The 26,460-nt window shown below is 42.7% G+C and overlaps 1 protein-coding gene across 1 annotated transcript in view; it reads right to left on the bottom strand.

The window, feature by feature from the left end:
• svep1 (sushi, von Willebrand factor type A, EGF and pentraxin domain containing 1) overlaps window positions 1-26,460 on the bottom strand; it is a 232,852-nt gene that overhangs the window by 176,665 nt on the left and 29,727 nt on the right. Inside the window, exon 5 of the mRNA XM_041185318.1 lies at window positions 23,414-23,590. Within this exon, the coding sequence (XP_041041252.1) occupies window positions 23,414-23,590 (177 nt within the window). The remainder of the gene's footprint in view (window positions 1-23,413; window positions 23,591-26,460) is intronic.

Genomic DNA, 26,460 nt, shown 5'->3' with positions numbered 1-26,460 from the left:
CTTCTTGAAATCCTCCCTTTAATCGGAATATCTTTGATCTTTTCGTGAGCTGTTCATGGATATAAATACAAAGCTTTCAGCCTAAGGCACATATCCTATTCTTGATGGATGCTGCTAACACCCAATGCAAGGTAGACCAGCGTTTACCTTGGTACATTCAGCTACTAACATACCAGTGTGTAAACACACTTACTTGACATTGTTACACTAAAAGCTTCCTCAATTCTGACACTACTCAGCAGAAACCAAGCTTTTGTTTGTTTCTGCAGCCTAATTTATTGTAAATATTTCTGTATCCATGACTACTTTCAACTAATTCCATACTTAAGTGCAAGAATTTTAAGTAGTTAATGTCATGTATTGTTTATTTGGAAAGCCATCAACAGCGTTGTTCCTGCCTGACAGACGATACAGGATGTTGATCATTAAACTCACCAGAAATGAACCACTTTTAAATAGACAGCAACCAGCTTTCCACTTAATATTCACTGGCAGGACAGTATGTGAGATGTAATAAGCTTATAGGATCTGCAGTAAAAAAGGGGAGCCATTAGGCCCATCAAGCCTGTGCTGGCTCTTTGAAAGAGTTATCCAGTTAGTCCCACTCCTCCACTTCTCTTTCCCCAATAACCCTGTGAATTTTTCCCCTTCAAGTATTTATCCAACTCTCTTTTGGAACTTGAATCTGCTTCCACCACCTTTTCAGAGAGTGCGTTCCAGATCATAACAACTTGCTGTGTAAAGTATCCTCCTCCTCACCCCTCTCGTTCTTTTGTTAATTATTTTCAATCTGTGTCCTTTAGTTACTGGTCCTCCTACCACAGGAAACAGTTTGTCTCCAACAACGCTATCAAAATTCCTCACAAATATCCAAGTAATTTTAAAAGGTCTCTGAGACACAGGAACTTACAAGGTTATGTGTCTGGACATGACTATTCTTTCGAAGAGCTGCTTCCGTGCTGCAAGTCTCTATGATTCCTTTGATTCTGTGAGCATTCTGAACACCTCTATTAAATCTCCCCACAACCTTCTCTGCATTAAAAGCAAAAGAATCCCAGTCTCTCCAGGTGTGCCACGTTATCTTACAGATTTTGGTCGGCATTGTCCGCACCTGGCCGCCTCCGGGATGTTCCCGGTCCCACCGCAAATCAATAGACTTCTGGCTGGGGCTCCGCCTCGCCCACATCGGGTCCCACCCGTGACAGGGCCGGAAAATCCAGGCCTTTGTCCCTGCCATGCTATATATTCTTTGTATCTCGCAGATTCAGTCAGGCTGGCCAGTCCCCACACTCACCCTTTGACAATGTAAGCATATAGGTTGTGTACATCTGTTCACTTGTGCAGAGAATTACACAGGAACTTGTTTTTATTTATTCTTTCATGGGACATGGGCATTGCTGGCAAAAGCCAGCATTTGTTGCCCATCCGAGTATCTGTTGCCTGGGTGCCTGGATTACTAGTCCAGTGACATTACTACTACACCACTGTCTCTAAAAATAATCTGACTTCCACTGATACTGCATGTAAGTGTAACACTCCATGAGCAGTTTCTTCAGAATTTTTCAGGCTACAGACGCACACATGCACACACACACGCCCGCACACAAACACAGACACATGCATGCACACAAATGCATGCGCACCTGTGCACTCACACACACACACTTGCACCGTCTGCAAACTTAAGCCCATCCAAACCTCAGCTTCCATTTAAATATCCTTATTCTATGCTTTCACATCCCCTCCCATGGTCTCATCCCTCGTGATTTTTCTAATCTCCTCCAACTCTATAAGCTTCGAGATCTCTGCACTCCTCCAATTCTGGCAGCTTGTGTACCCCCGGTTTTCACTGCTCCACCAATGCGGGTCGTTTCTTCACCTGCCTAGACACTCAGTTCTGAAATTCCCTCCCTACATCTCTCCACCTCTCTAACTCCCTACCCTCCCTTAAGATCCTCTTTCAAACTTAATTCTTTCGCCAAGCTTTTGGTCCTAATATTTCCTCACGTTGAAAATGTTATCTTTATGTGCACCTCTGGTTTGCAGAGCAGTGCATTGTAACATCTCCAGTCCAGGATGTTTGGGACAAAGTCATTTCTGGATTTTTGAATTTTCTGGATTTCAGAATGACGTTAGAATGTCTAACCACAAGTGTGATTAACACTGTAAATATAAACATTTCCCTCAAGCCTAAAAAAGTGATAAAACCTTATAAAACAGTATCAAAATGGTTTTACTTATCCAAATAATATATCTTCCTTGTTCCTGCTTCCAAAGTACTGTACTAAAATGATGCCATGAATCACTTAGACCTGCTCAAGAAATATTCTGGACAACTGGTGTTTCAGAACAATAGATTTCCAGAGTGTACTATCTGCATTTTATTGTCAAACTTGTGCTCTACCCATCCCTATAATAGAGACTACCAATGCAGGCTTGTCACGCTATAATTGGATCCTCCTTTCAGTGGGGGTGCTGTCGTACCTCAGGTTTCCATTTCCCAGCTTCATACTGCAGAGAAGCCTCTTACACTCCAGCCATCGCCTCTGCTTTCCAAGTTTCTCTGGGTTTTACCAATTGTTTCCCTTTGGCCCCAAACTGCAGTAACTCCAGGCCAAGGAAGCAAATGCAAAGCCATGACAGGATGGTCAAATACAGCATGCCGTGTGAATAGTGGGTTATGTAACCTGTTGGAGCCGACAAACCATATTTTATTCATAGCAAGTAGAGGGGAATGTAAAAACTGTGGATTTAAGAACAAAATACAACTTAATGTGGTGAGTTACTTCAATGAAGGCAGGGGAGCATTCAATTGATGATGCTGTCAGAGCCTACAGTCCTGCTAGGCTTCTGCACTCCTCCAAATCTTGCCTCATTGACATTCCAAACTTCCAGCACCCCTAACTTCCATCATCCTGCCCTGAGCAGTTGTGCCTTCAACGCCCTGGGCCCTAAAGCCCTCCCTAAACCTCTCTGCCTTTCTCCTAGCCTGGCTCTTCCTCTAAGATGCTGCTTAAATCCTACCTCTTTGACCAAGCTTTTGGTCCCAATAACAGCTTATGTGGCAATGTGTCTCACTATGGGATGTTTTACTACATTAAAGGCACTGTATAAATGCAACTTCTTGTTGTTAAGGCCTTGCAATACAATTGCCTGGGCAACAAAGCTGCATCCATATTGTAGAACCAGAGTTTATAAGTGATATTCATGCTACTCAGAACGTCTGCTGCCTCATTTCACAATATTCCAGGAATCCAAGACAAAACACACTTTCCTAAAGTCTAACTGGATTGGGAACATCTGGCGGAAGCTGACCTACAGTTTAATGGTTTTGCAGGCAGGGGCAAAAAGCAGACAATTGCAGTAAATGAGTTGAAGTAGAAGCACACGAACTAGAAGTCATTAGGGAATAGAAAAATAACACTGCAGTCAAACACGGTGTGTAACCTTTTGAATGCTGGATCAACTCAAAACATGACCAGTCAGGAGTGTGATGGGATACTCTCCGCTTGCCTGGATGAATGCAGCTGCAACAACACTCAAGAAGCTCACACCATCCAGGACAAAGCAGCTCACTTGAGTGGCGCCACATCCACAAACATTCACTCCCTCCACCACCGACACACATTGGGAAGAGTATGTACCATCTACAAGTGTGCTGCAGAAACTCACCAAAGCTCCTTAGAAAGCAGCCTTCCAAACCCACGGTCACTACCATCTAGAAGGATAAGGGCAGCAGACACATGGGAACATCACGGCCCGCAGGTTCTCCTCCAAGCCACTCACCATCCTGACTTGGAAATATATCGCCGTTCCCTCACTGTCACTGGGTCAAAGACATGGAACTCCCTCCCTAACTACACCAGATGGACTGCAGCAGCTCAAGAGGGTAGCTCACCACCACCTCCTCAAGGACAGTTAGGGATGGGCAATAAGTGCTGGCTGAGCTAGCAATTCCCACATCCTGCGAATCAGTTTAAAAAACCAGAATGTTGCATGGCCAAGCTTAGCTGGTGTCATGCTAATCTATTGTTGGGTTTTACTGCCATCCAATAACTTGAGAACATATACAATTTAGTACACAAGTTTGAACAGCAAACACTTCAGTTGTAAGAAATTCTTAAGAGAACAGTTACAATTACATGAGCAAAGTTTCTGGTTACTTTCCAAATATCTGCACTGCATTTGCATCAGATGAGGCAGGTACAAATTGATGTATTAATCCAAAATACTGACCAAATAAGAATGATACTAATAATTTATTGGGGAGATGGTGACATGGTGGTAATGTCACTGGACTAGTAATCCAGAATTCCAGGCTCCGGGGGTACATGGGTTCAAATTCCACCACAGCAGCTGGTGGAACTTAAATTCAATTAATAAATCGGGAATATAAAGCTAGTCTCAGTAATGGTGACCTTGAAACTATAATTGATTGTTGTAAAAACCCATCTGGTTCACTAATGTCATCTGCCATCCTTACCCGATCTTGCCTACATGCAACTCCAGATCCACAGCTATGTGATTAACTCTTAACTGCCCTCTGAAATGGCCTAGAAAGCCATTCAGTCCAAGGGCATTTATTGAGGGGAAACAAATGCTGGCATTACCAGCAATGCCCACATCCCATGGAAGAATAAAAAAAATACTAATAAAGTCTTACAACCCATACTTAATTCTTAGGGTTTGTCTGAAAGATATTCTGCTGCCCAGGACACACTCTGGCTGTTTGACAAGCATAGGAAACAGGAGCAGGAGCAAGTGATAGGCTCCCTGCTCCACTATTTACTAAGGTGATTACCTTTCCCAAATCTCAAATCCACTTTTCCGCCATATCTCTTGGTTCCCTTATTGTCCAAAAGTCGATCAATTTCAGTCTTGAATATCCTCAGTGACTGAGCACCCACAGCTCTCTGGGATTGAGAATTCCAAAGATTCACAACCTTCTGAGTGAAGAAATTTCTCCTCAGCTCAGTCCTAAATGGTTGCCCCCTTATTCTGAGACTGTGACCTTTAGCTGTGGACTTTCCAGCCAAGGGAAGCAGCCTCTCACCTCTACCCTGTCAAACACTCTAAGAATTGAATACATTTTAATTACTACTCTTCTCATTCCTCTAAAGTCCAGAGTACATATGCCCATTCTACTCAACCTCTCAGGCTAGTCCTCTCATCACAGGAATCAATCTAGTGAACTTTATTTTGCACCCTCTCTAAGGCAAGCGTATCATTCTTTTGGTGTTGAGGCCAATACTGCAGAGTAGTCCAGGTGTGGTCTCGCCAGAGTCCTATTCAATTGCAGTAAAACTTTCTTAATCTTTACTCCAATTCCATTGCAATAAAAGCTAACATACCATTTGCCTTCCTGATTGCTTGCTCTATGTAGCTGCATGTTAACTTACCGAGGTTTGTGTACAAGGGCCCCTAAATCCCTCTGCATACCAACAATTATTAATTTCTCACCTTTGTGACAGTCACATTGTGCCAGTAAAGATAATTGATTTTTCGAAAAGGAGCAACATGGAATAATGGACACTGTTCCCTCTCAAAATGGTTCCTGGAAAGTCAGAGGACTTCTGATTGTGGTTTCTGGACAGACAGAGACAAAATGTCTGGGAGGTTACTTAAAAATGCAAACAGGTTTTCCAGGTGCCAATTAACTGACCCTCACCATTTCAATGGAAGGGACATGAAAGGCAATGGCTACCAGACCTGCGGCATCATAAAGATGGGATATCAAATAAGGACTTTCAGTGAGCTGACCATAACTGGTATATTGATGGGATATCAATCACCACACCACTCTCTCACCACCACCCCCTCCCCAAAATTGTCTATCAATCTCCAACCCATTATATGGACAATGGGACACATCAAAACTGTCATCACATGACCAAAACCAGCCGGTGATGTGGTCGATATTTTATTACACCACAAGGGGAACCCAATAAGGCAGTCTGGGACCAGCAACACAGAGGGATCACACCCAGCAAAGAAGAAAAATGTCCTGCCTAAAAGAAGACAGTCATCTCAGGAAGTGAAAGGGGCTAATTTGTCTTCACCCGCTAGATTATAGTTCTTCTCTACAGAAGCTCGACCACATTTTCATATGAAAAACCCAAAAACTTGCAACCTCCATTGCTTTCAAAGAATCAAGAGAGAGAATTCTTCAGGTCTTCAATTTGTTTCATCTTAAAGGTCTGGTTAAGAACATGTAATCTATTTCTTGTTACTCTGTTAGTAATCTAAGTACATGTGTTGGCTCTAGAACTCATCTTTTCTTGTGTGGGTTTGCGTCTGTGCATTTGTGGGAGTGGGTGTTTCATTGTGTTGACATTTCGGGTGTTGTATAAATAAATGTTCATCCTTTCTTCTGACTGAAACTTAACAGAAAACTTGTTCATGTCTATTCTTTAAAGTCACAGCATGCAAAAGGTTCAAAATTCTGCTTCTTAAAAAATATCTTGTTGCTGTCAATCAAAAGGTAAGAACGAAAGGGGAAAAGTTATCCTACCACCTCTCCCTGTCCATAACACCTTTAAAAAAATTCTGTATTTCTATTCTTCGAACCATGGGCAGTTTCACATTGTGCTCCTTTCACCATCTTCACTTCCACTTACTTCACTCATTTAATGAGTCGGGAAGAGTCTGAGGGTGGACCCATCTTTCAGCTCTTTCTTTCCCTTCTGTCCTGAAGTAAAATCAGCAAGGATTATTTCAAAATGAGGAATCCACATATATGATGTGCACTGTAGAGGCAGTCAATGTCATCAATGCTTTCATACCATGTTTGTAAACAGAGCCATGTATCCAAGCTTGGTGATGACATAAAGATTGGTGGCATAGTAACTACTGCAGACAGGAGTATATAAGGTACCTGGATTTTGTGGTCAGTGGTGAATCATTGTTCATTCCGTTTGAACTTGCCCATAAATGTCCTGTGGGCTTTTGCTTGGGAGTTTGAGGTTATCGCATAGTTGAGAAAGTGCGATGCCCTTTACAGGAAATCTGCAGGGTGCGTGAATAGACCGAGCAATAGTGTGTATCCTGAACCAATCAGTTTGAAGAATACTTACTGAGACAAGCAGAGTCTAAACCAGGAAGTACTAGTTAGAATATTTAATTCAGAGCAAAGTCATGGAGAGAAAACAAAATAAAGGGAAAGAAAGAGTGGATTAAGGGAGTAATATAAAGAAAGTAGAAATAAGACAAACTTTACCTAAAGTTTTTCATTTTTCAAAATCTCCAACAAAAGTAAAATCTGAAGGAATGACATCGACACTTGTAAAACAAAATTTTCAGTTCTAGAGAGGTTGTTTGGCAGTAATTAAGACTTATCATACCGATAAGTTTTCAATTACATTTGAATGGACAAGCCATAACTTTTTCTGACATATTTAGTGGTTATGTAGTGGATAAGTACTGCAACTGCACACCCTTCATGCATTTGAATGTTGAGTTTTTCAGCAAGGTACTGTTAGAGAGAAGCATCTTGAGGAGCAGGACAATTTGCTGATTTTTGTGTTTACGTAAGCATGTGCAGACATTGGAAGCTGCTGCACAATTTATTCCACAATAATGGTGACTGCTGATAGCCTCAAAATTACTCTTACAGCAAAATACTAGCCATTGATACATTAAGGGAAGAGGTGAAACTGGGGCAGATGGAGTAAGTGTGAGATCATCCATCTTAGAACAAAAATGGATGGATACAAGTATTAGTTAAATTGTGATGAGCTAAGAGCGGTGGAGGCTCTAAGAGATTTGGGGAACCATGTACACATGTCACTAAACTGTAGTAATCAGGTGCAAAAAGTAATCAAAATGGCTAAGGTAATGATAGCCTTTATAACTAGAGGACTAGCAGAAAATGGAGAGGAAGCTTTTCTACATCTACACAAAGCTAAATGGCTCAAAGGTTTTCTGAAATGTTTTTTAACTGATGTTTCTTTCCTTAGCAATTAAAGTTTTAATGTCCAAAATAAAGGTTTAAACAAAATAAATGGTTAACATCAAAAACTACAGATTTCACAATGATCTAATTAAGTTTATCTGCTGAATTGTTTTTTGCGTCATATAATTAATTAATTAAAGATTCAAAATGCCAGGCATACTGGAAATCTGAAATAGAAACAGAAAATGCTGGAACTTGTGAGGCAGCATCTGTGGGGAGAGAAACAGAGTTAACATTTCAGGTCAATGATCTTTCGTCAGAATCTTTTCTCTGGTGAACGGTTTTGACCCTGAAATGTTAACTCTGTTTCTTTCTCCACAGATGCTCCCTGACCTGCTGAGTGTTTCCAACATTCTGTATTTTTATTTAATTTATGTTAATATATGAAAGCCTCACCTTCTCCCAAAACCTTGCAATTGGACCTAATAATGATGCAGGGGGCAATCGCTTTGTGCATTGAATTTAGATAATGGAATCTGCCCAAAACAATAATACAAATTTCAAAAGCTTAATTGAAATAACGTTTATGTTGAGCTTTTTTTTAAACAAAGGGTTTTGTGTGTGCATAAGAAAAATACAAATTACAGTCCTGGTTACATATTTGCTATAAGTTTTATTTTGTGTTTTGTAAGCATTATAAAGTGTATTAAACCAAGAAAGAGAGAAAGTGGAGTAAAAGAGAAAGGAGGAGCGCTAAAAGGTAAAGTGAAAAATAGGTAGGGAACAAAAATGTCATAATTTACTTTTAGTTCAATTTTCAAAAATAACACCAGTTGATTATTTAAGCCAACTAATTATTGTTATGATCCCTGTAGAGACAGATTACCTTCAAAAGAAAAGAATCCCCCACTGTAACAAACCAACTAAAATCAACATGGTTCAAACATTAATTAACAAGTGAAGGATATTTCAAACAAAGAAAAAATTTTCACTTGAAATAACGAACACAACAAAGATACGCCTCATGTAGTTACAAACACTTGCATTACTTCCGGAACAAATGTGCCATCACGTATAATCTCACAGCCTCTCTAACTTGGTCATCATTTTGTAGGATCTTTCACTTCCTATTCAATCATTTCATTCTTTGCATCACATTCACCAGCAGCCATATTTCATACAAAGCTTCTGGACTCTGTTACCATCAACAAAGTGCACGTCTATGAACCCTCTCTCACTCAGGTCACAACAGTCCTGATAGCACAGAATCCCCAGAGACTCCCTTCTCCAACCCTTTTTAAATGGTGGGCTTTGGCACCACTTCAACAGCACCAATGAGTATTGTCCAATCCATAATCCCTCTCTCTTCCTGTCTTCAGTATCCTGTCCCTTCCAAATATATCACAGACACAGTAACACAGCCATTGCATTATTCTCAGAGACCTGCTTCAACACCAAGGTCTGTTCCTAGAATGTCAAACAGCAAACTGTACCATTCAGAGAGAGCCTAGATTGTTCTCCATCTGCTTGAGTTCCCAGTGTTCTCAACTGCCAAACAGCAAATGTGGGCCAATCCTTTCCAATGCAATTAGCTTTCTATTTACCCTTGATTTCTTAGCTGATCAACCCCATGGCAAATCCAGGTCATATGGTCATTTGTTGGAGCCTTATGATGTCATAATCAAGAAACCAATTAACAATCTTTAAGAATACTCTCCAGCAAATTTTTACATCACATAAAACAACATACGGGCTTTTCCCAGCACACGTGTCATCACATTATCTCACCCATGTTTGAAAGTCAGGAATGGTCAAAGCAAATCACAATGAGACAGTGATTTTAATGACTTTGAGATGAGAGAGACTGACAGGGAAAAATCAAAATAGTGTGAAAGAGAGAAAGGCAGTTTCTTTCCTCATGCTAATGTGACATTCCTTTTGGAAACATAATGTTGAATTTTGCAAAAAGAGTTTTTTTGAAGGAACTACATAAGAAGGGATGGAGGAGGGGCAAGTGTGGATTGGGGAGCGAAGGGAGGGTAGAAACCTGTTGATGGTGAGGGGGACCTCTGACCTCTTGACACTATTCTTGAGAGTGAAGTTAGTAGATAAAGGGTGAACTGAATGTCAGTGGAACATGTTGGGTGTTGGAGGAAGAAGAATATAAGGATTGCTAATGCAGTTTGAAGGAAAAGAGGTTGGGAAAGCAGAGATGATAGGAAGCTGAACTTAGTAGTGAGAAGGTGGGAGTTATGAGACATGATGGAGCAAGGGTTAGGAGGGAGCATAAGTGATTGAGGGAGAATAGTGGAGTGTTAAATGCCACATTTTCCTGCTCCCTCCATACCAGGTTTGTTAATGCAGGTTGCTCATTTTTCTATGTAAAGGTTGGTATTACAAATTGCAAACCATTTTATTTATTTTCCTTATTTCATAATTCAAGTTAATCTAAAATTCCAAATATAGTCCAACTTATAGCTTTGCTCCTGGAGGATGTGCATCTTAATAATAAGGGCACTTATGCCAAGTAGGAAATAACATTTTTACTTTCCAGTGTCATAATCTGTTTTTTATTAAATAGTATCTGGATTTGTTTTTGCTAGCACTTCGAAGATCAAATTTAACAGCTTAGTCCATTGTTCTGTGATCTAGGATCTGAGGATTCTATGTCATGCCACTTTACATAGTGGAAAAAGAGACGCAGTGTCTAAAGTACCTACGTATTTCAGGTGATTAATCTGAAAATGGGGTCCTATGACATAAATATGATCCCGATTGCAATTTTAGATGTGAATTTGTTGGAGTCTGTGCAGTCCAGACTCGATCAGTTCTAAAGGCAATGGAACAGAAAAGGTTCTTATGGTAAGTCTTGAATTATTTTTGTAAAATCTACACCCATGTGCTAGGGATGAATATTGCTTCACCCAATAAACATCTAAACAAGATGTCTACAATGGTCCATGCCTCCAAATTCTTATAGATTAGTGGACTGGGTCAGGAATACATCCTGAAGAAGAAATTTAAACTCTAGTGGCTGATTCAATCTTTATGGTTTTCTTTGTATCTCTCCTGTATTCTTCTGTTTCTCTATAGTTATGGTTATCAGAATAAATCTGACTACCAGTATTAGCCTGAAAGATGTAGTAGGCAGAAAAGCAAGCTTCTGCTATATAACTGTAAAAGAGTAATTATTAATCTTAAGGCAGGCTGCTGTCACCAGGGGCATGTGTGGATGCCTACAAAAGTGGCGCTAATGTGGAGAACATTACCACATGGAGTGGTTGAGGTGATTAGCATGAATACATTTAAGGGGAAACTAGATAAGTACATGAGGGAGAAAGAAATAGAAATATATGTTGATAGGATGAGATGAAGTAGGGTGAGACAAGGCTCGTGTGCAGCATAAACACTGGTACAGACCATTCGGGCTGAATGATCTGTGTCCGTACTGTTAGGTGAGTGTAAGCTTCAGGTCACAGTATATCTGACTAATATTGAAACCGCAAATGGGGAATGGGGAAAAGGAAGTTTTGGGAGAGCTCAAACTTTAACACCCAAAATAGTAGCATTTGCATAAATCCGTGGAGGCCACCCAGTTTCTAATCTACAAGAGATCACACCTCAATCCCAGCACTCACAGCTCAGGTACTGCCAACATTGTCAGCTTTAATCCATATCAAAACAACCTTTACCTTCGCTGTCTTCAACTTAACTGATATCCCAAGCATTCCTCTTGCATCAGAAACTAATGATTGTGCAATTTTTACATTTATACACTAGGTGGCATTTTATTCCACATTTCAAAATGACACATGAGAAGAAGTTTTCATTAAGGTCTTTCAGAAATGGTTGGTTTCTCTATCATTGGATCATGCAACCCCATGTTCACTCCATCCACCACACATAGTGGCACACAGTGGCTGCAGTGTGTGCCATTTGCATGATGCAATGCAGCATCTCACCAGGGATCCTTCAACAGCACCTTCCAAACCCAGACCTCAGGCACCTAGGAGGACAAGGGCAGCAGATGAATGGGAACACCAGTATAAGGGGAGACGGTGGCATAGGATCTTATATGTGTCAATGAGATCATCATCTCCCATTCTTCTAAACTCCAACAGATACAGGCCTGGTCTGTCTAACTTTTCTTCATAAGATAGCACCCCCACCTCAGCCCCTCATTCCAGGCATCAGGTGAGTGAACCTTCTCTGAACTGCTTCGAATGCATTTATATCCTTTTGTGGTAAAGTGAGTTGCCTGTCTCTTTAAGAGAATGCAAGTGTACTGATCATGTGACAGTAATGATGAATCACTGTTCAGCGTGGGCAACTGCGAACTGTAAGTCTAGTTCTGGAAGTTTCTGAGTGAGCACGTATGATCTGGTGCTCTGCCCCATGTCTCAATAAATCATCACTGTTTATTCTTACATCAGTCTCTCCCCATTACTGATTGCAAGCAGGATTTGAGGAGAACATAGGAAGGTGTGCAGTTAGAGTTTGGCTGATTAATGAACTAATTTACACAAGACATAAAACCTTTCTTAATTAAGGAGATCAAAGCTGTACATAGTACTCAAGATGCAGCCTCACCAATGCCCTGTACAACTGGAGCAAAACTTGCTTAATTTTATATTCCATTGAAGAAGAGTCATACAGACTTGAAACGTTAACTCTGTTTCTCTTTCCACAGATGCTGCCAGACCTGCTGAGCTTCTCCAACGCTTTCTGTTTTTATTTCAGATTTCCAGCATCCACAGTATTTTACTTTTACCTTTATATTCCATTCCCCTTGCAATTAACAACAGCATTCCATTTGCCTTCCTAATTAATTGCCGTAATTGCATACTAACTTTCTATGATTTACATACCAGGACACCCAGATCCCTCTGTACCTCAGAGTTTTGCAATATATATGGAGTAGAGATGTTCATGCTCATGGTAAACTATTTCTGATTTATTCGATGAACGTGCAGATTGGAATATTACAGTAAGGTGGCTAGAAACCTGGGAATCCATTCTGTCTCATCTGCCAGTATGATTTAGTTCATATTCACCACATGGTTTGGATAGAATCCTAGACCAGAAAAATAAAATGCATTGCTCATAAAAAAATTCCCTTGCAGGTGAAAAAAAGAAATATTGCTGGACTTAATTCCCTGATTAGTTTTCCAGGGCTATCTGTAGAAACGAGACAAATTATAGGATAATGATGATAATTATTGCACTGAAAAACGCCACCCCATTACACCTGAAATAACATTTCTTTAAGCTTATCGCATTTCTTAAATTATTTAAAATGATTGGAAATTCATAAGAAGTTTGCTTCAACCATTGTGGATATTATTTCCCATCCACCCTATAAGTGCTATTAAGAATGTGTCACATTCTGGGATTTTTCATTATGCCATGATGGGGGGCCCTGCTAGAGGGGCAAAAAGTCACAAATCCTTTCTGAATACCAGCAAGAGGCGGATTTAGTAGCTGGATAGGAACAAAGGAACAGGAGGAGGCCATTCAGCCCATTGAGCCTGTTCCATCATTCAATTAAATCATGGCTGATTTGTATCTTAACTCCATCTATCCATTTTGGTCCACAACCCGTAACGCTCCTTGCCTATATGAACATTTATCAATCTTAGTTTGACATTTTCAATTGACCCCCAGGACAAAGCAGCCCGCTTGATTGGCACCCCATCCGCCATCTTAAATGGGAAGTCTTGTGGCTCAATGGGTAGTGACCCTGCCTCTGAGTCAGAAGCCCTAGGTTCAAGACTCACCCTAGGACTTCATGGCTGAGGAAGGTGCATTCATAATGTAGCCAAACAGCCGGAGCATCAACTTGCAAATCCTTGCAACACACGCCAATGCCAGGTGGTAAGAGCGGGAGCGATTCCTGGTCAGCCATGTGATGGAAAGAAAGTTGCAGCCTCTCTCATCACTATCCATAGCTACAACATGCATGTAAAAGCGCAAGCTCCACAGCAACTCAGACTCCCTGAGTGAACTGTAACACCACCACCATCTTAAACATTCACTCCCTCCACCGCTGATGCACAGTGGCAGCAGTGTGTATCATCTTCAAGATGCATGGCAGAAACTCACAAAGGCTCCTTCGGTAGCACCTTCTAAACCCCCAACCTCTACTGCATTCCATGAACGAATAAAAAAAGTACATCTCAAGATAGTCCTATAGTATATTACATTATAGCCTTATAATTCAGCCTTATCAGAAGTTATTTCTTTATATTTGTGCAACATGATTAAGCTGAGCAGTGATATCTTCATGTACCTTCTCTGGTACCCATAGGGACCCCTATTCATCCTGCTTAAATGATCAAAGCACACACAACTGCCTGGACAATTTGCCAACAAATATTTCATTGGCTGTAAAGCACTTTGGGACATCCTGAGATCATGAAAGGCGCTATATAAACGCTTTCTTTCCCGGAGACCTTTGGCATGGAGTGAAATCATTGGCCCTTTCAGTATGTGAAATAAATGTAGTCATGTGCTACAACAGTACCAGTCCAGAATACCTAGCAATGGTTATTAAGTGACCCTCTACTGGATTATATGTCGAACAACGTTAGAATGAATAAGCCAGCTGGGACCCATTGAATGCAGTAAAATCGACAGGCCAATGTCTGTGTAATCCTGCAAGAATTTAACAGCTCCTAACACCTTCAGTCCCTCAGTAACAACGGACATGAATTGGCAAGTCACTCTGATGTAGAGGTCAGTCAGAGTTTGCCTGTTGAGCCTAAAAGCACCTTAAGCATTTCCGTGTCTGAAATGGCTGGATAAGAAATTCCCAGCCAGGAAGGTTGTGTTCTTAAGGGAATAGTGATTTGAACCACTGGAAAAAGGTGGATTTGGGTCAGGTGGGGTGTGAAAGTTTTAAAAAATCTCAATCTTGATTTCAACTTCTGCTTTTAACAGGGATTCGACAGGCAGCTGATAACCAGTGCTCCCGTGAGGCGCGTTGACCCTGTAAATAGTATAATGAGGGTGCATGCCTCCAACTTGATCTGGCTTTCAGGTTTAACACTTTAGTGATTTGGGTTTCCCAGTCTTCAGGAATCTCGGCAGGTAAATGGAGGTGAGGACTGCCGTGTTGGGAAGGTATTTGCCTTGCCTGTACTGCTTGTGGGACTAGAGGGCCCTCACGGTCCACCAAGCAAACTTGCATCCCCTCTCCAGATTAAACAGATATGGCCCCTAAAATGGGTTTGTGAACGAATGAGATAAAGAAGAAACATGTCATGCACAAATCCTCCAGAAAGGGACAGCAGATGGGAGGATGCTCGTTGAAATAAATGCAACAAGTTTCAGAAAAAGGGTTTAAAAAATGGTGAGAGGTACTTGGAAAATTAGCATCACAGTTGAGGTTAAATAGAACAATGTTGGAAAAAGAGACTTGTTGTGGAATCTTTTCATGTTGCACTCATCGGGACAAACACAACAGTGTCAAATTTTAAACAATCACAACAATTTATACTACAGGCAAAAAGGTACTGATTGGTTGGCAAGTCGACTGTGATTGGCCAAGGCATTGCCTTGGAGAAAATGATGGGGATCTATAGGTTGCCCAAGCTCCTGAGTAACTCAAGAAAAGGCACAAGGCTTGAACATATTCCTTTGTTTGCGAAGAACAGGGCCGCGTTTCGGGTGGCCAACTGTCCTGGAACATTTCCGAAGAAAAGTCATGTTGGACATTATGAACAATAGTGTCAGAACATTAACTCTATTTTTCTCTCCACAGATGCTGAGTTTTTTTTCCAGCACTTTCTGCTCTTATTTTACAACAGTTTAGCAGTTCCATACTCATCATTGCTGGAAAAAGCTTTTTAATCCAGGTTTACTTAACTTCAATTCCCCCAGCAACCATAATGGGATTTGGATTCATGTCTCCTAGGCTAGCCTAGGCCTCTGGATTACTAACCCAGTAACAAAGCCAATAGGCTACCATATCCCATAGTGCGGTGCATCTTAACTTCTAAAGGCTCTTGACAAAGTACCCCATGAAAGGCAATTAAGCAAATTCAAAGCTGTGTGGCTTCAGGATAGACCCTGGGAATGGATACGAAATTGGTCAAAGAGTGGGAAACAATTCATTCAAAGTATTATATGGGAGTGCGATAGAGTGGGGTGGGAGCGTAGACAATACAGAGTAAAGTTTTTTTTAATGCACTTATGGGATGTGGGCATTGCTGGCTAGGCCAGCATTTATTGCCCATCCCTAACTGCCCTTAAGAAGCCAGTGGGGTGAGCTACCTTCTTGAACCGCTGCAGTTCATTTGGTGTAGGTACACCCACAGTGCTGTTAGGGAGAGAGTTCCAGGATTTTGACGCAGTGACAATGAAGGAACGGCAGTATATTTCCAAGTCAAGATGGTGAGTGGCTTGAAGGGGATCTTCCAGGTGGTGGTGTTCCCATGTGTCTACTGCCCTAGTCCTTCTAGGTGGCAGTGGTCGTGAGTTTGGAAAATGCTGTCGAAGGAGCCTTGGTGAATTCCTGCAGTGCATATTTTAGATGGTACACACTGCTACGTTGGTGGTGGAGGGAGTGAATGTTTGTGGATGGGGTAGGGACCTCTATTATTTCTCAATGTACGTAAACATGGATTGAGAAACTTAATGCAAAAAAGGGAAAATTTGAAGATGATACAAAGCTAGGGGAGACAGTTAAGTGTCGGAAACAGGTATTGGGCAAAATGTGTTATTGGGTGAACAATGGCATTGGTGAAATTTAATGCAGAAAAATATATAATACTATATGTAGGATGTAAATAAAATGAACCTGGTATTCCTTGAATGGCACTGGAGTAGCTATGGATGAAGCTGAAGGCACCTAGCAGTCTTAGGAAACACATCCAAGTAACCAACAAAGCCAACAGGATGTTGAACCATGTCGTCAAAACTACAGAAAATAAAATGGAGGAGGTAGAGCTCTTATTCTGTAGCACTCTCGCCAGACCTCACCTTGAGTACTGCATCTTGTTTGGTCGTTAAGAAGCAATGCCAGCGGTGGTTCAGTGAGTAGCACTCTCACACCTGAGTTAGAGGGTCTTGGGTTCATGTCCCATTCCAAGGCTTGAGCACAAAAAGGAAAAAAGCAATGAGAGGCTTGATTTTACAACCCTCCTGTTGGATGTGTTTTCGGTAGTGGAATGTGAAATATGATGGTTGACTAGCCCGCTGCCTTCCTCCCCACCCCGATCTGGTCCCAGAATATGGGGGGGTGGGAGGTGAGTAAGGCGCCCATTAGCTTGCTGACCCATAGGCCTATCGAGGCTCTTAAGACTCTAATTCTGTCTCCACTGCCATGATACACTGGCTAGTGGAAGACAGATGAGAGTGCGGAGGTTGTTTTTTTTTTCACACCGGAGCTCTCTGCTGTGAGGAGTGGTAGCCGGAGCCACTGCTCAGGGATCTGAACCTCCAACAGTACGGGTTCATGTGGCTGGTAGAGTGGAGGGATCGAGCTACTGGGGCGACCAGGGTCTGGAGCGTGTTGGATGGCAGAGGAGCGGGCTGGAGGATGCCACATGAACTGGTGCGCCATAAGCCGGTCGATGTCCAGCTCGCAGCCAATGTCATCCAGAGCCTTAAAGCCATGATGCTCAGCCCTGATACCGCACCCCTGGTGTCGAGATGGCTCAAGTGCGTGGTGACTCCCATCTCGACCGACCCCCCGTTCAGAGTTTCACATTGTCCTCAAGCCCTGAAACCTCCCCTGGGAACCTCAGCCCCACAAATTGAGCCGTTGCGCGGAAATTCCCTCTGTGCCTTTGCATTCTGCGTGGATGGGTTTCCTGTATGGGCTGCTGCCGCACATCCTTCACTTCACTGCCCTCGTCAATTGTCCGGACATGGTGTGGCGTTCTGTCATGCCGTCCGACGGGGTGGTGGGAGGTCCCAGTGGAGGGCTCCCCCTTACCATTGGGGATCTGGCATGGAGGGTGTAACATGCAGCAGTCCCGTACAAACGCAGGCTAAGATGGTTCACAGACTCCCAGGCTGCCTGTATTTTCTGCAGATATGTTCCATGTTTATGTAGATTGCCCGAGGTTGCAGCCTCAACCTTTGGTAGCGATTCAGCCCCTTGACTCTGATCATAGGCCACCCGGTGTGGAGGGGACGGGGGGCGAGCAGAGCGGAAGTTGTGGTGAGCAGAGCAGAAGGTGACCTTGTAAACCTGCTCCTGGGCCTGGCCAACGTGGCCAATAATAGGTTCAGGCAGTTGAGGGGATCGTCTAGCCTCACCGTCTGCCCCTCTTCCTCAGCTATGTTTGTAGCCGCGCATCCCTGGAGTGGGAGCACGCGTTGTCCACTGGTACGCTTAACACCTTCCGCGGCCAGTGGGCACTGTGGGGGCTGGAGTGCTTCATCTGCCCCAGAAATAACATTTTGATATAATTACATGAGTTTCCTTTAAATGTCTGTTTTTCATTACAGTGCCCCTTTAGGGGGTTGTTAATTTGTCTAATTGGTTTGTTTAATTGGTTAATTGGTTAATTATCTTATTTTACTGGTATAGTCAAAAGAGTATAAAGGGAGACTGCTGGGACACTGGGGTTGTTAGGTAGGGAGCAGATGTATGTAATACTGCATTCTGTAAATAAAAGCAGGATTTTCCCCCCATTGGGGGGGAAGTTGAAGTGCGGGCGATCGGGCGGGGGGGTGCCATTGCTATTTTGCGTGGGCGGGCCAATTAAGGCCCACCCAGCGTGATGTCCACACAGAAGCACTGTGAAGGCAGGGGGGGGGAATTCCAAAATCAACAGCGCACTCTTTCACGCATGCACACGAAAAAGCGCACTCATCTCCCTGAGGCTAAGTGCTGCCTCAGGGAGATCATCTCTACTGTACAAATTGTTAAAAATAGAAAAAAAAAATTCCCTGACATGTCCCCTCATGTGACACTGTCACATGAGTTGGGACATGTCCGTAACTTTTTAAAAAACTTTAATTAAATTTTTTAAAACCTGCCGGTGGATGAGGTTTGATGCTTTTTCTATTGCCCGCCAAGGCTCCTGGCCTGCCTGCCAACATTAAGGTTGGATGGGCAGGTCCATTAATTACTTCAATGACTCTGTCAATGGCCTCAATTGACCATAAGCAGGTCGGTGGGCACACAGCTGATTTTGCTGTGCCCCCACCTATCTGAAAATTTAAATGGGGCGGGATGACATTGGGAGTTCCGCCCGACATCATACTATGTCATTTTATGTGTCAGCAAGTGGGCCCCGCCCCCTGCTCACCGACGGGAAAATCCTGTCCTAAGTATTAGTGCCACAATTTATACTTTGCCAACTGGCTAAGGATAGGAATAACGGCTGTGAGTTCCACATTCTTAGCATTTTGTTTGGGTGTAGAAGTTCCTTCTGAATTCCCTATTGGATTTCTGGTGACTATCTTATATTGATCTTAACAAGAGAAAAGATGCTGGAGTAGAATAAGGGGACACAGGTTCAAGCTGCAGGTGGCGGCTTTTAGGACAGACATTCAGGAAATAACGCTGAACACAAATTATTCAACCTGAGGAATAAGTTTCAGATACAGGAGAGCAGGCAAAATCCCTGGAATGTGATTGGATGATGGAATGCGAGGGCATTAGGATCGCTCTAGATCAATAAATCAAACAATCCAAATGGGCTTCATTATCCATGATTATTCTTTGATATTTTGAGAAAGATCCTATTAAATTAAGTGAAGGCCCCAGTATTAAATCTTATAATAGCATATGCTTCCAGATTCATAAATCAGGGTCAGGATATGTATAATACCACATGTTTGACTTACACTGGCTTCTGGCCTAGCAATTTTAGAATTTTCACTCTTGTTTTCAAATCCCTCCATGGCCTCACAGCTACGCCCCCTCCTCCCATCTCCATAACCTCCTCCTGCCTCACAACCCTCCGAGAATTCGGCACTGATCTAATTCTGGCCTATTGCGCATTCCTCGCTTTCGTCGCTCCACCATTGGCGGCCATGCCTTCAGCTGCCCAGGGCCCTAAACTCTGGAATTCCTTCCCTAAACCTCAAACCACACCCCCACCCCCACCCCACCCCCCGTACCTCTCTGCCTCTTTCTCCCCCTTTAAGAGGCTCCTTAAAACCTCAGAGCGGGATTTTCCTGTGTCACCCACAGTGGGAACCACCGTGGGCAGGGTGTAAAATTTGATGGACCAGTCAAAGGTCCATTGACTTCAGACCGGAATTTCTGTCCCTGCGATGGGCGGGACCCGAAAATCCCAGCCTCTGTCTTTGAACAAGTTTTTGGTCACGTTATGTCTCCTTGTGTGTCTCGGTGTCAAATTCTCGTCTGATAACACTGCTGTGAAGCACCTTGGAATGTTTGACGATGTTGAAGGCACTATAAATGTGAGTCAATCATCGGTCAATTTGAAGCTCTTCCAATGTGCATCATTTAGTCTTGAGTTGCATGTTTCGGGTTGTCTCCTGAATTGATAGAAATGTAACTCCCCTAAAAAAAGTCTAAATCATTTTTGAATTGCTCCTGAATACTGCAATGGCTGGCTTTACTGAGGCTAAAGACATTTCTTTCATCTGAACATGAGAAGTACGAGCAGGAAGAGGCCATACAGCCCCTTGAGTCCGTCTAATAGTGCAAATTGAGAGTGGCAAATGGAAAAGGCAGATGGAAATGATAAACGGCAGGAATGTTTCCATGTAGAAAATGATTCAGTAATCCATGCCGAAAGATTTATAACTTCCAGCCATTTTTCCTATAAAACAGTCTGCCAGACTCTCATTGAATGTTAGATTCCAATACAATACCACAATCGCAAATTGTAACATTGAAAGTCCAAGTCAATGGATTTTAATAAAATACATACACATCAATATAATAATCTGGGAATGGTCAATGTTGATCCTTAGTGGTCCACAGAGAATTTGCCTCATTTTAAAGCCATCAAGCAGCAGGAGGTCCATTAAATGTTGAGATGTTCACTCCTTCACACTTTGCAATCACTTTGCTGGTGAATGTTCAAACCCCTGAGTCAAAGTTGCGTGGGGTGAACAGAACCAATTCAAGACAGGACCTCGAACCACAATTTAAACTGTGCTCTGTACGTCATGGAGATGTGAAACCTTGTTGTGTCGCCACAGGAGCAGCAGTGCAGTTGGCGTATAGATCATCTGCTCTCACGGCTGATTATATCGCTGGAACAGTTTGCAGGTTGGAGGCAGGGTAGGAGAGTGTTAGGTGCTGGAGGTGGTCACTGTAACCCTCATAAAATAGGGGTGAGGACAAGAGTAAAAGTAAGAGCTAAGTTGAGATACCTGCCCATCTGGCCTGAGCGAGGATAGGAATGGCAGTGGGGGCATGGGGTCAATAAAAGTGGGGGCAGTGGGAGAGTGGGTTGGGTGAGCAGGAGAAGTAGGGATATCAGGAGATCAGGGGGTATGAGGATGCAGTTGAAAGAGCAAGGGCAGTGGGGATGTCAGGACATCAGGGCTGTGGGCCCCACCAGAAAATCTGTTAAGGACAGAGCTTCAGTCATTTTAAACAGGGAAAAACCTCTTACATTGAAAGCAGCCAGAGAAACCAATTCTGGTGGCAATGAACTTACCTTCAGGGGACAACTGGGTAGGAACCATAGAATTTTTCCAATTGCAATGACCCTTTACAGTATGACGGACATTCCCATAAGGACTAGCAGACATCATTCAGCTCCGGGATCATTTTAAAATGGATTCACTGGGAATTCTTGAATTCCTGCCAAATTCCATCATAGACCAGGGTGGCCCGATTGCCATCATTATGACAGATGTTGAAGTCCCACCACACATCTACCCCAAGTCACATTCCACTTAGCTATTCGCTGATTCAGCAAAATGTTTTCTCAGTGGATGTTTTGCTCAGACGATTTTGCTTTTCTATTTAGGGATTGGGGAGATTCACATTTTGCAACAAGCCAGACCAAGCCAAGCCAACAGAGTGATGTCTGGTTTATATCACGACAACCCCACGATATAACTACATCCCAGAAATAATTAAAATGCCCCTAAAACCAGTGGTGTATGTTCAAACTGAGCTCCCAGCTTTACGTGCAGCATCGTTCCTTCATTAATAAGCATCATGTAAGGTTGTGTTTGATTAATTGAGTTATCAGTAATATTTTGGATATCATTCTTTATGAAATATCCATAGCACAAGCCAATGTAGCATGAATTACCTGGTGAATTGCTTGGGTTTTGATTGTATCTGGAGACTGATTTATTACAAAACCTTTTAAAAGCTCAATTTATTTGGCCAAGTTTAGCACTTATTTTTCCTCAACAGATGACATTGTACTGTCGGAAGACTGTAGGCACTAAATAATATGCATGTTTTATTCCCTCAATAACTGATTTTTATCCCTGCTCCATGTGTACAGCAATCATTCTCTCCCGATTGATGCATAAAGAGAGAAAGGAAGATTTGCATTTAGATAGTGCTCCTCACAACCACCGGGTGTCTCAAAAGCGCTTTACAGCCAATGAAGTACTTTTAGCCATTTTGCACACTTCAAACACATACAAATAACAATGGCCAGATAATCTATTTTTGGGATCCTGGCTGAGGGATAATTATTGGCCAGAATGCCAGGGACTACCCTTTTTCAAAATAGTGCCATGGCATTTTTTTTCTACATCCATCCGAGCAGGCAGATGGAGCCTCACTTTAACATCTCATTTGAAAAACAGCACCTCTGATGAGGCAGAACTCCCTCAGTACTGCACTAGAGACTCAGCCTTGATTTTTGTGCTCAAGTTCTGGAGTGGGACTTGAACCCACAACCTGGTGAAATGCGGAATATATACAAGCATACAAAATTATGGGGGAGGAAAAAGACATCGAGACCAGCCCACAACTCCTGATGGTTGAAGCACCATAACTAAGCTTTTCTAGCTCCTAGTGCGTTTACAGTTTCTTCAGCGAAAATCAATGTGTGAATCGTGCTATGCCAACGAAACGTGCGGCTACACTTTCTCCAAACCACTGTCTGGTGCAACGCTAAAGAATTGCGGTAAGGAACACGTTGAGGAACAATTAGTTAAGGAGTCATAACAGTGTTGCAACATGCCATTCGATCAAGTGGGGCTACCGCATAACATTAGTTGAGCTCCATTGGATCACACCATCGCTCGACCATCTGAGCACTCATGGGTGCAACATCATTAGAATTTCACTGTTGTTAATAGGGTATTAAAAAGATAGAAGCCAGTTATTTACTCTTTCCCAGCGTGTATAGTATCTTAAAATTCCTTTTCTACCATCTTCAGTGGGATCGCTGCAGTCCCTAGTGAAAATCTTCATTGACTTGGCTTGCTACCACTTCAGACCTGTGCAAATTGGTTCTTCAAGGAAAATAATCATTGCTAAAGAATATTTATAGGATGAAATGATTAATTCCAGTACACGCTCGCTGTATTACAAAGGACACAGTTTTACATTCGGCGTGAAAATTCTCCCGTGACTTCTCACTGGCAAAGATCGGGAGCTCCTACCTGTGCATTCATGCTGCAGCCCCTTCCCGTAGTAGCCTTTCTCACAGATGCACTCATACTGGCCCGTGTTGGTGCCGCACTTGCAGCTCGCCATCTCATCACAACAGTCCTGGTTCAGTTCACAGAGGAATGAACAGCGGGCTTGGTCTTCCTGGATGTAGTCGCCAGAGGGAAGATCTGTGAAGAAGGAATGCACCTCATTTCCACAACTTGAAAGAACCTGACCGACATCATTTGTTCCAATGATTTTCCTAAAAAGAACTCTCTGTAGCTCCTTTCACAACCTTAGTGTCCATGAATTTTGCTGATCCCGTGTGGTCTATCTGCTCTGGAGCTGAGTGCAAAGAGTTCTTTCACCTTGGCTCAGTGGCTGGCACTCCGACCTCTGAGTCAAGCGATTGATGTGGATTCAAGTCCGACTTTGGAGACTTGAGCACAAAATCTAGGAAAATGTTCCGCCTGTAGACCTGAGGGAGTGCTGCATGGCCGGAGGCGCTGTCAGATGAAATGTTGAAGCACAGTCTGCCCTCACAGGCGAATGTAAAAGACCCCCACCATTTTGCAACAACAAGGTACCATTGAAGTGTAGTCACTGTGGCAATGTAAGAAACACAGCAGCCAATTTGTGCACAGCAAGATCCCACAAACAGCACTGTGATAATCACCAGATAATCTGTTTCAGTGATGTTGGTTGAGGGATAAATATTGGACAAGAGAAGTCCACAGTTCTTCTTTCAATAGTGCCCTGGGGCCTTTTACATCCATATGAGAGGGCAGCCAGTGCCATTACATCTCATCCAACAGCACCTCCGACAGTGCAGCATTCCCTCAGTTCCACATTAGAAGTGTTATCCTAGATTTTCTGCTCAAATCTCTGGAGAGGGACTTGAACACCCACCTCCCATGATTCAGAGGTAAGAGTGCTACCTATTGAGCCATGGCTGATAGGTGAAGGTGTCACATTTAGCACTGTGCTCCAGATCAGATAGAAAATTTGGGTCAAAAAGTTCATGGACAATTAAGGCGCTTAGTATTACATTTCTGCTTGAGTTATTTGTACAAAAGCATTAACCCAGTTAGAATACAGCTTGACATTTACAAAGTATACCTACATGTATTCTCAGCTACTGAACTAGACCAATAGGGAACGTCATTAATTATTGCTGAAAAAAAAATGCCATCAAAGCTTTTCACCTTGCACTCATCAGGACAGATGCAAGAATACCAAATTTCAAAGGGAGAAATTTGATATTTGATAATCTTGCAAACTGTCCTGATGGGTGCAAGATGAAAAGCTTCAATGTCTCTATTTTCAGTAATACTCAAACCCTGTACATAATTAATTATCACAGAAACCACAATGGGGATTTATTTTAAAAAGGCGGCAGGGAGATTGTGAGTTGTAATTGTGGATAAATTATACCAATACTTTTTTTTTGGGTAGAAGTTATGGTACGCAAAACCACTTATCGACTTCCAAATTTTGTGGTGCTTTAAGGGCCTCCCAAGGCCTCCCTGGATCTTGAAATCAATGTTTGAATAAGAAAACTTTTATCAATGAGTGCCCAGGGTGTGGTCATCCAGGCCAGAAAATATCTGGTGTAATCATTTAGGAATCAGGCAGAAGCAACCATAGTTAAAGGAGCAGGTGTCAGCCTAGATGTTGTGCTCAGGTCTCTGGAATTGGACTTGAACCTACAATGTTCTGGCCCAAATCTGAAAACTCTACCCACTGAGCTTGGTCGAAAATGTAGACTTTAAGCTGCGTCACACAGGAAGAGAGAGGCAGAGAGGTATAGGGAAGGAATTCCAGAGCTTAGGACCTAGGTAGCTGAAGGCACAATGGAGCAATTAAAATCGGGATTGGCAAGGGGCCAGAATAGGGGAAATGCAGAGATTTTGGATGGTAGACGGAGATAGAGGAAGTCTACTTGGGTACAAGGGAAAGTCTACCTGTATGAAACAGAGGGACTTCCTTACCTGTGTGTTGATGGGGAACTAATGCTGGTCATTGGTGAAAAAGCAGCAATGCAGCATTAAAAACAAAAAGAGCTGGTGTACTCACCTAACCAACTGTCAAGGTTCAAGTCTTATTTTCCTGATCCCATCCGGAGCAGACACCCACGCGGTGCCAAAAATGTACTGGGGCTGCTCCTTTTATGCTAATGACCCCTTGACTATCTCGGGTTCAGGGGCCAAACCAGCAGGAAAGCCTAAATTTCTGTGCAGTGGCAGGAATTTTTGCCCCTCTGTTTTTAGAAATAGATGCGCCATCCTCTGGTACAATCAAGAATAGCAGCTGCTTCTGTGACAGCATCACTCACTCATTTCAACAGACAATACAAGAAAATAAGACTCAGGAGCAGGAGTAGGCTATTCGGCCCTTTGAGCCTGGTCTGCAATTCGAGACATTAAAACTGGGGGAGATGATGGCATAGTGGTAATGTCACTGGACTAGTAATCCAGAGGCCCAGGCTAAGAATTCAAATTTCACCATGGCAGCTGGTGGAATTTAAATTCTATAAATAAATCTGGAATAAAAAGCTAGTCTCAGTAATGGTTACTATCATGGAACTATCATTGATTGTTGTAAAAACCCATCTGGTTCACTGTGTCCTTCAGGGAAGGAAATCTGCTGTCCTTACCCAGTCCGGCCTACATGTGACTCCAGGCCCACAGCAATGTGGTTGACTCTAAACTGATCTCTGAAATGGCCTAGCAAGCCACTCAGATCAAGGGCAATTAGAAATGGGTAACAAATGCTGATCTTGCCAGTGGTACCCACATCTCAAGCAAGAATAAAGAAGATAAAAAGTGCTCCCAAATTTAGGATTTTTTAGCCATATTTGAGAATTTATAAGGACTCAGAAAGCTGGTTAACAATGCAAAAATCTATCTAATCCTCTCCGTCCAATTGTTTCAGCTTGCTTTATACAGGGCCCTGAATCTTCTGCTCAGCATGTGGGGGCGGGGCCCCGCTCGCCGACACGTAAAATGATGCGTGGTGACATCGGGTGTGCGTCCTGACATCACCGCGTGTCATTCCC

Source organism: Carcharodon carcharias, chromosome 4 (assembly GCF_017639515.1).
Source record: "Carcharodon carcharias isolate sCarCar2 chromosome 4, sCarCar2.pri, whole genome shotgun sequence".
Classification (NCBI taxonomy): domain Eukaryota; kingdom Metazoa; phylum Chordata; class Chondrichthyes; order Lamniformes; family Lamnidae; genus Carcharodon; species Carcharodon carcharias.
The sequence above is the reverse complement of the archived record's forward strand: the minus strand, read 5'-3'. Positions and strand labels throughout refer to the sequence as shown.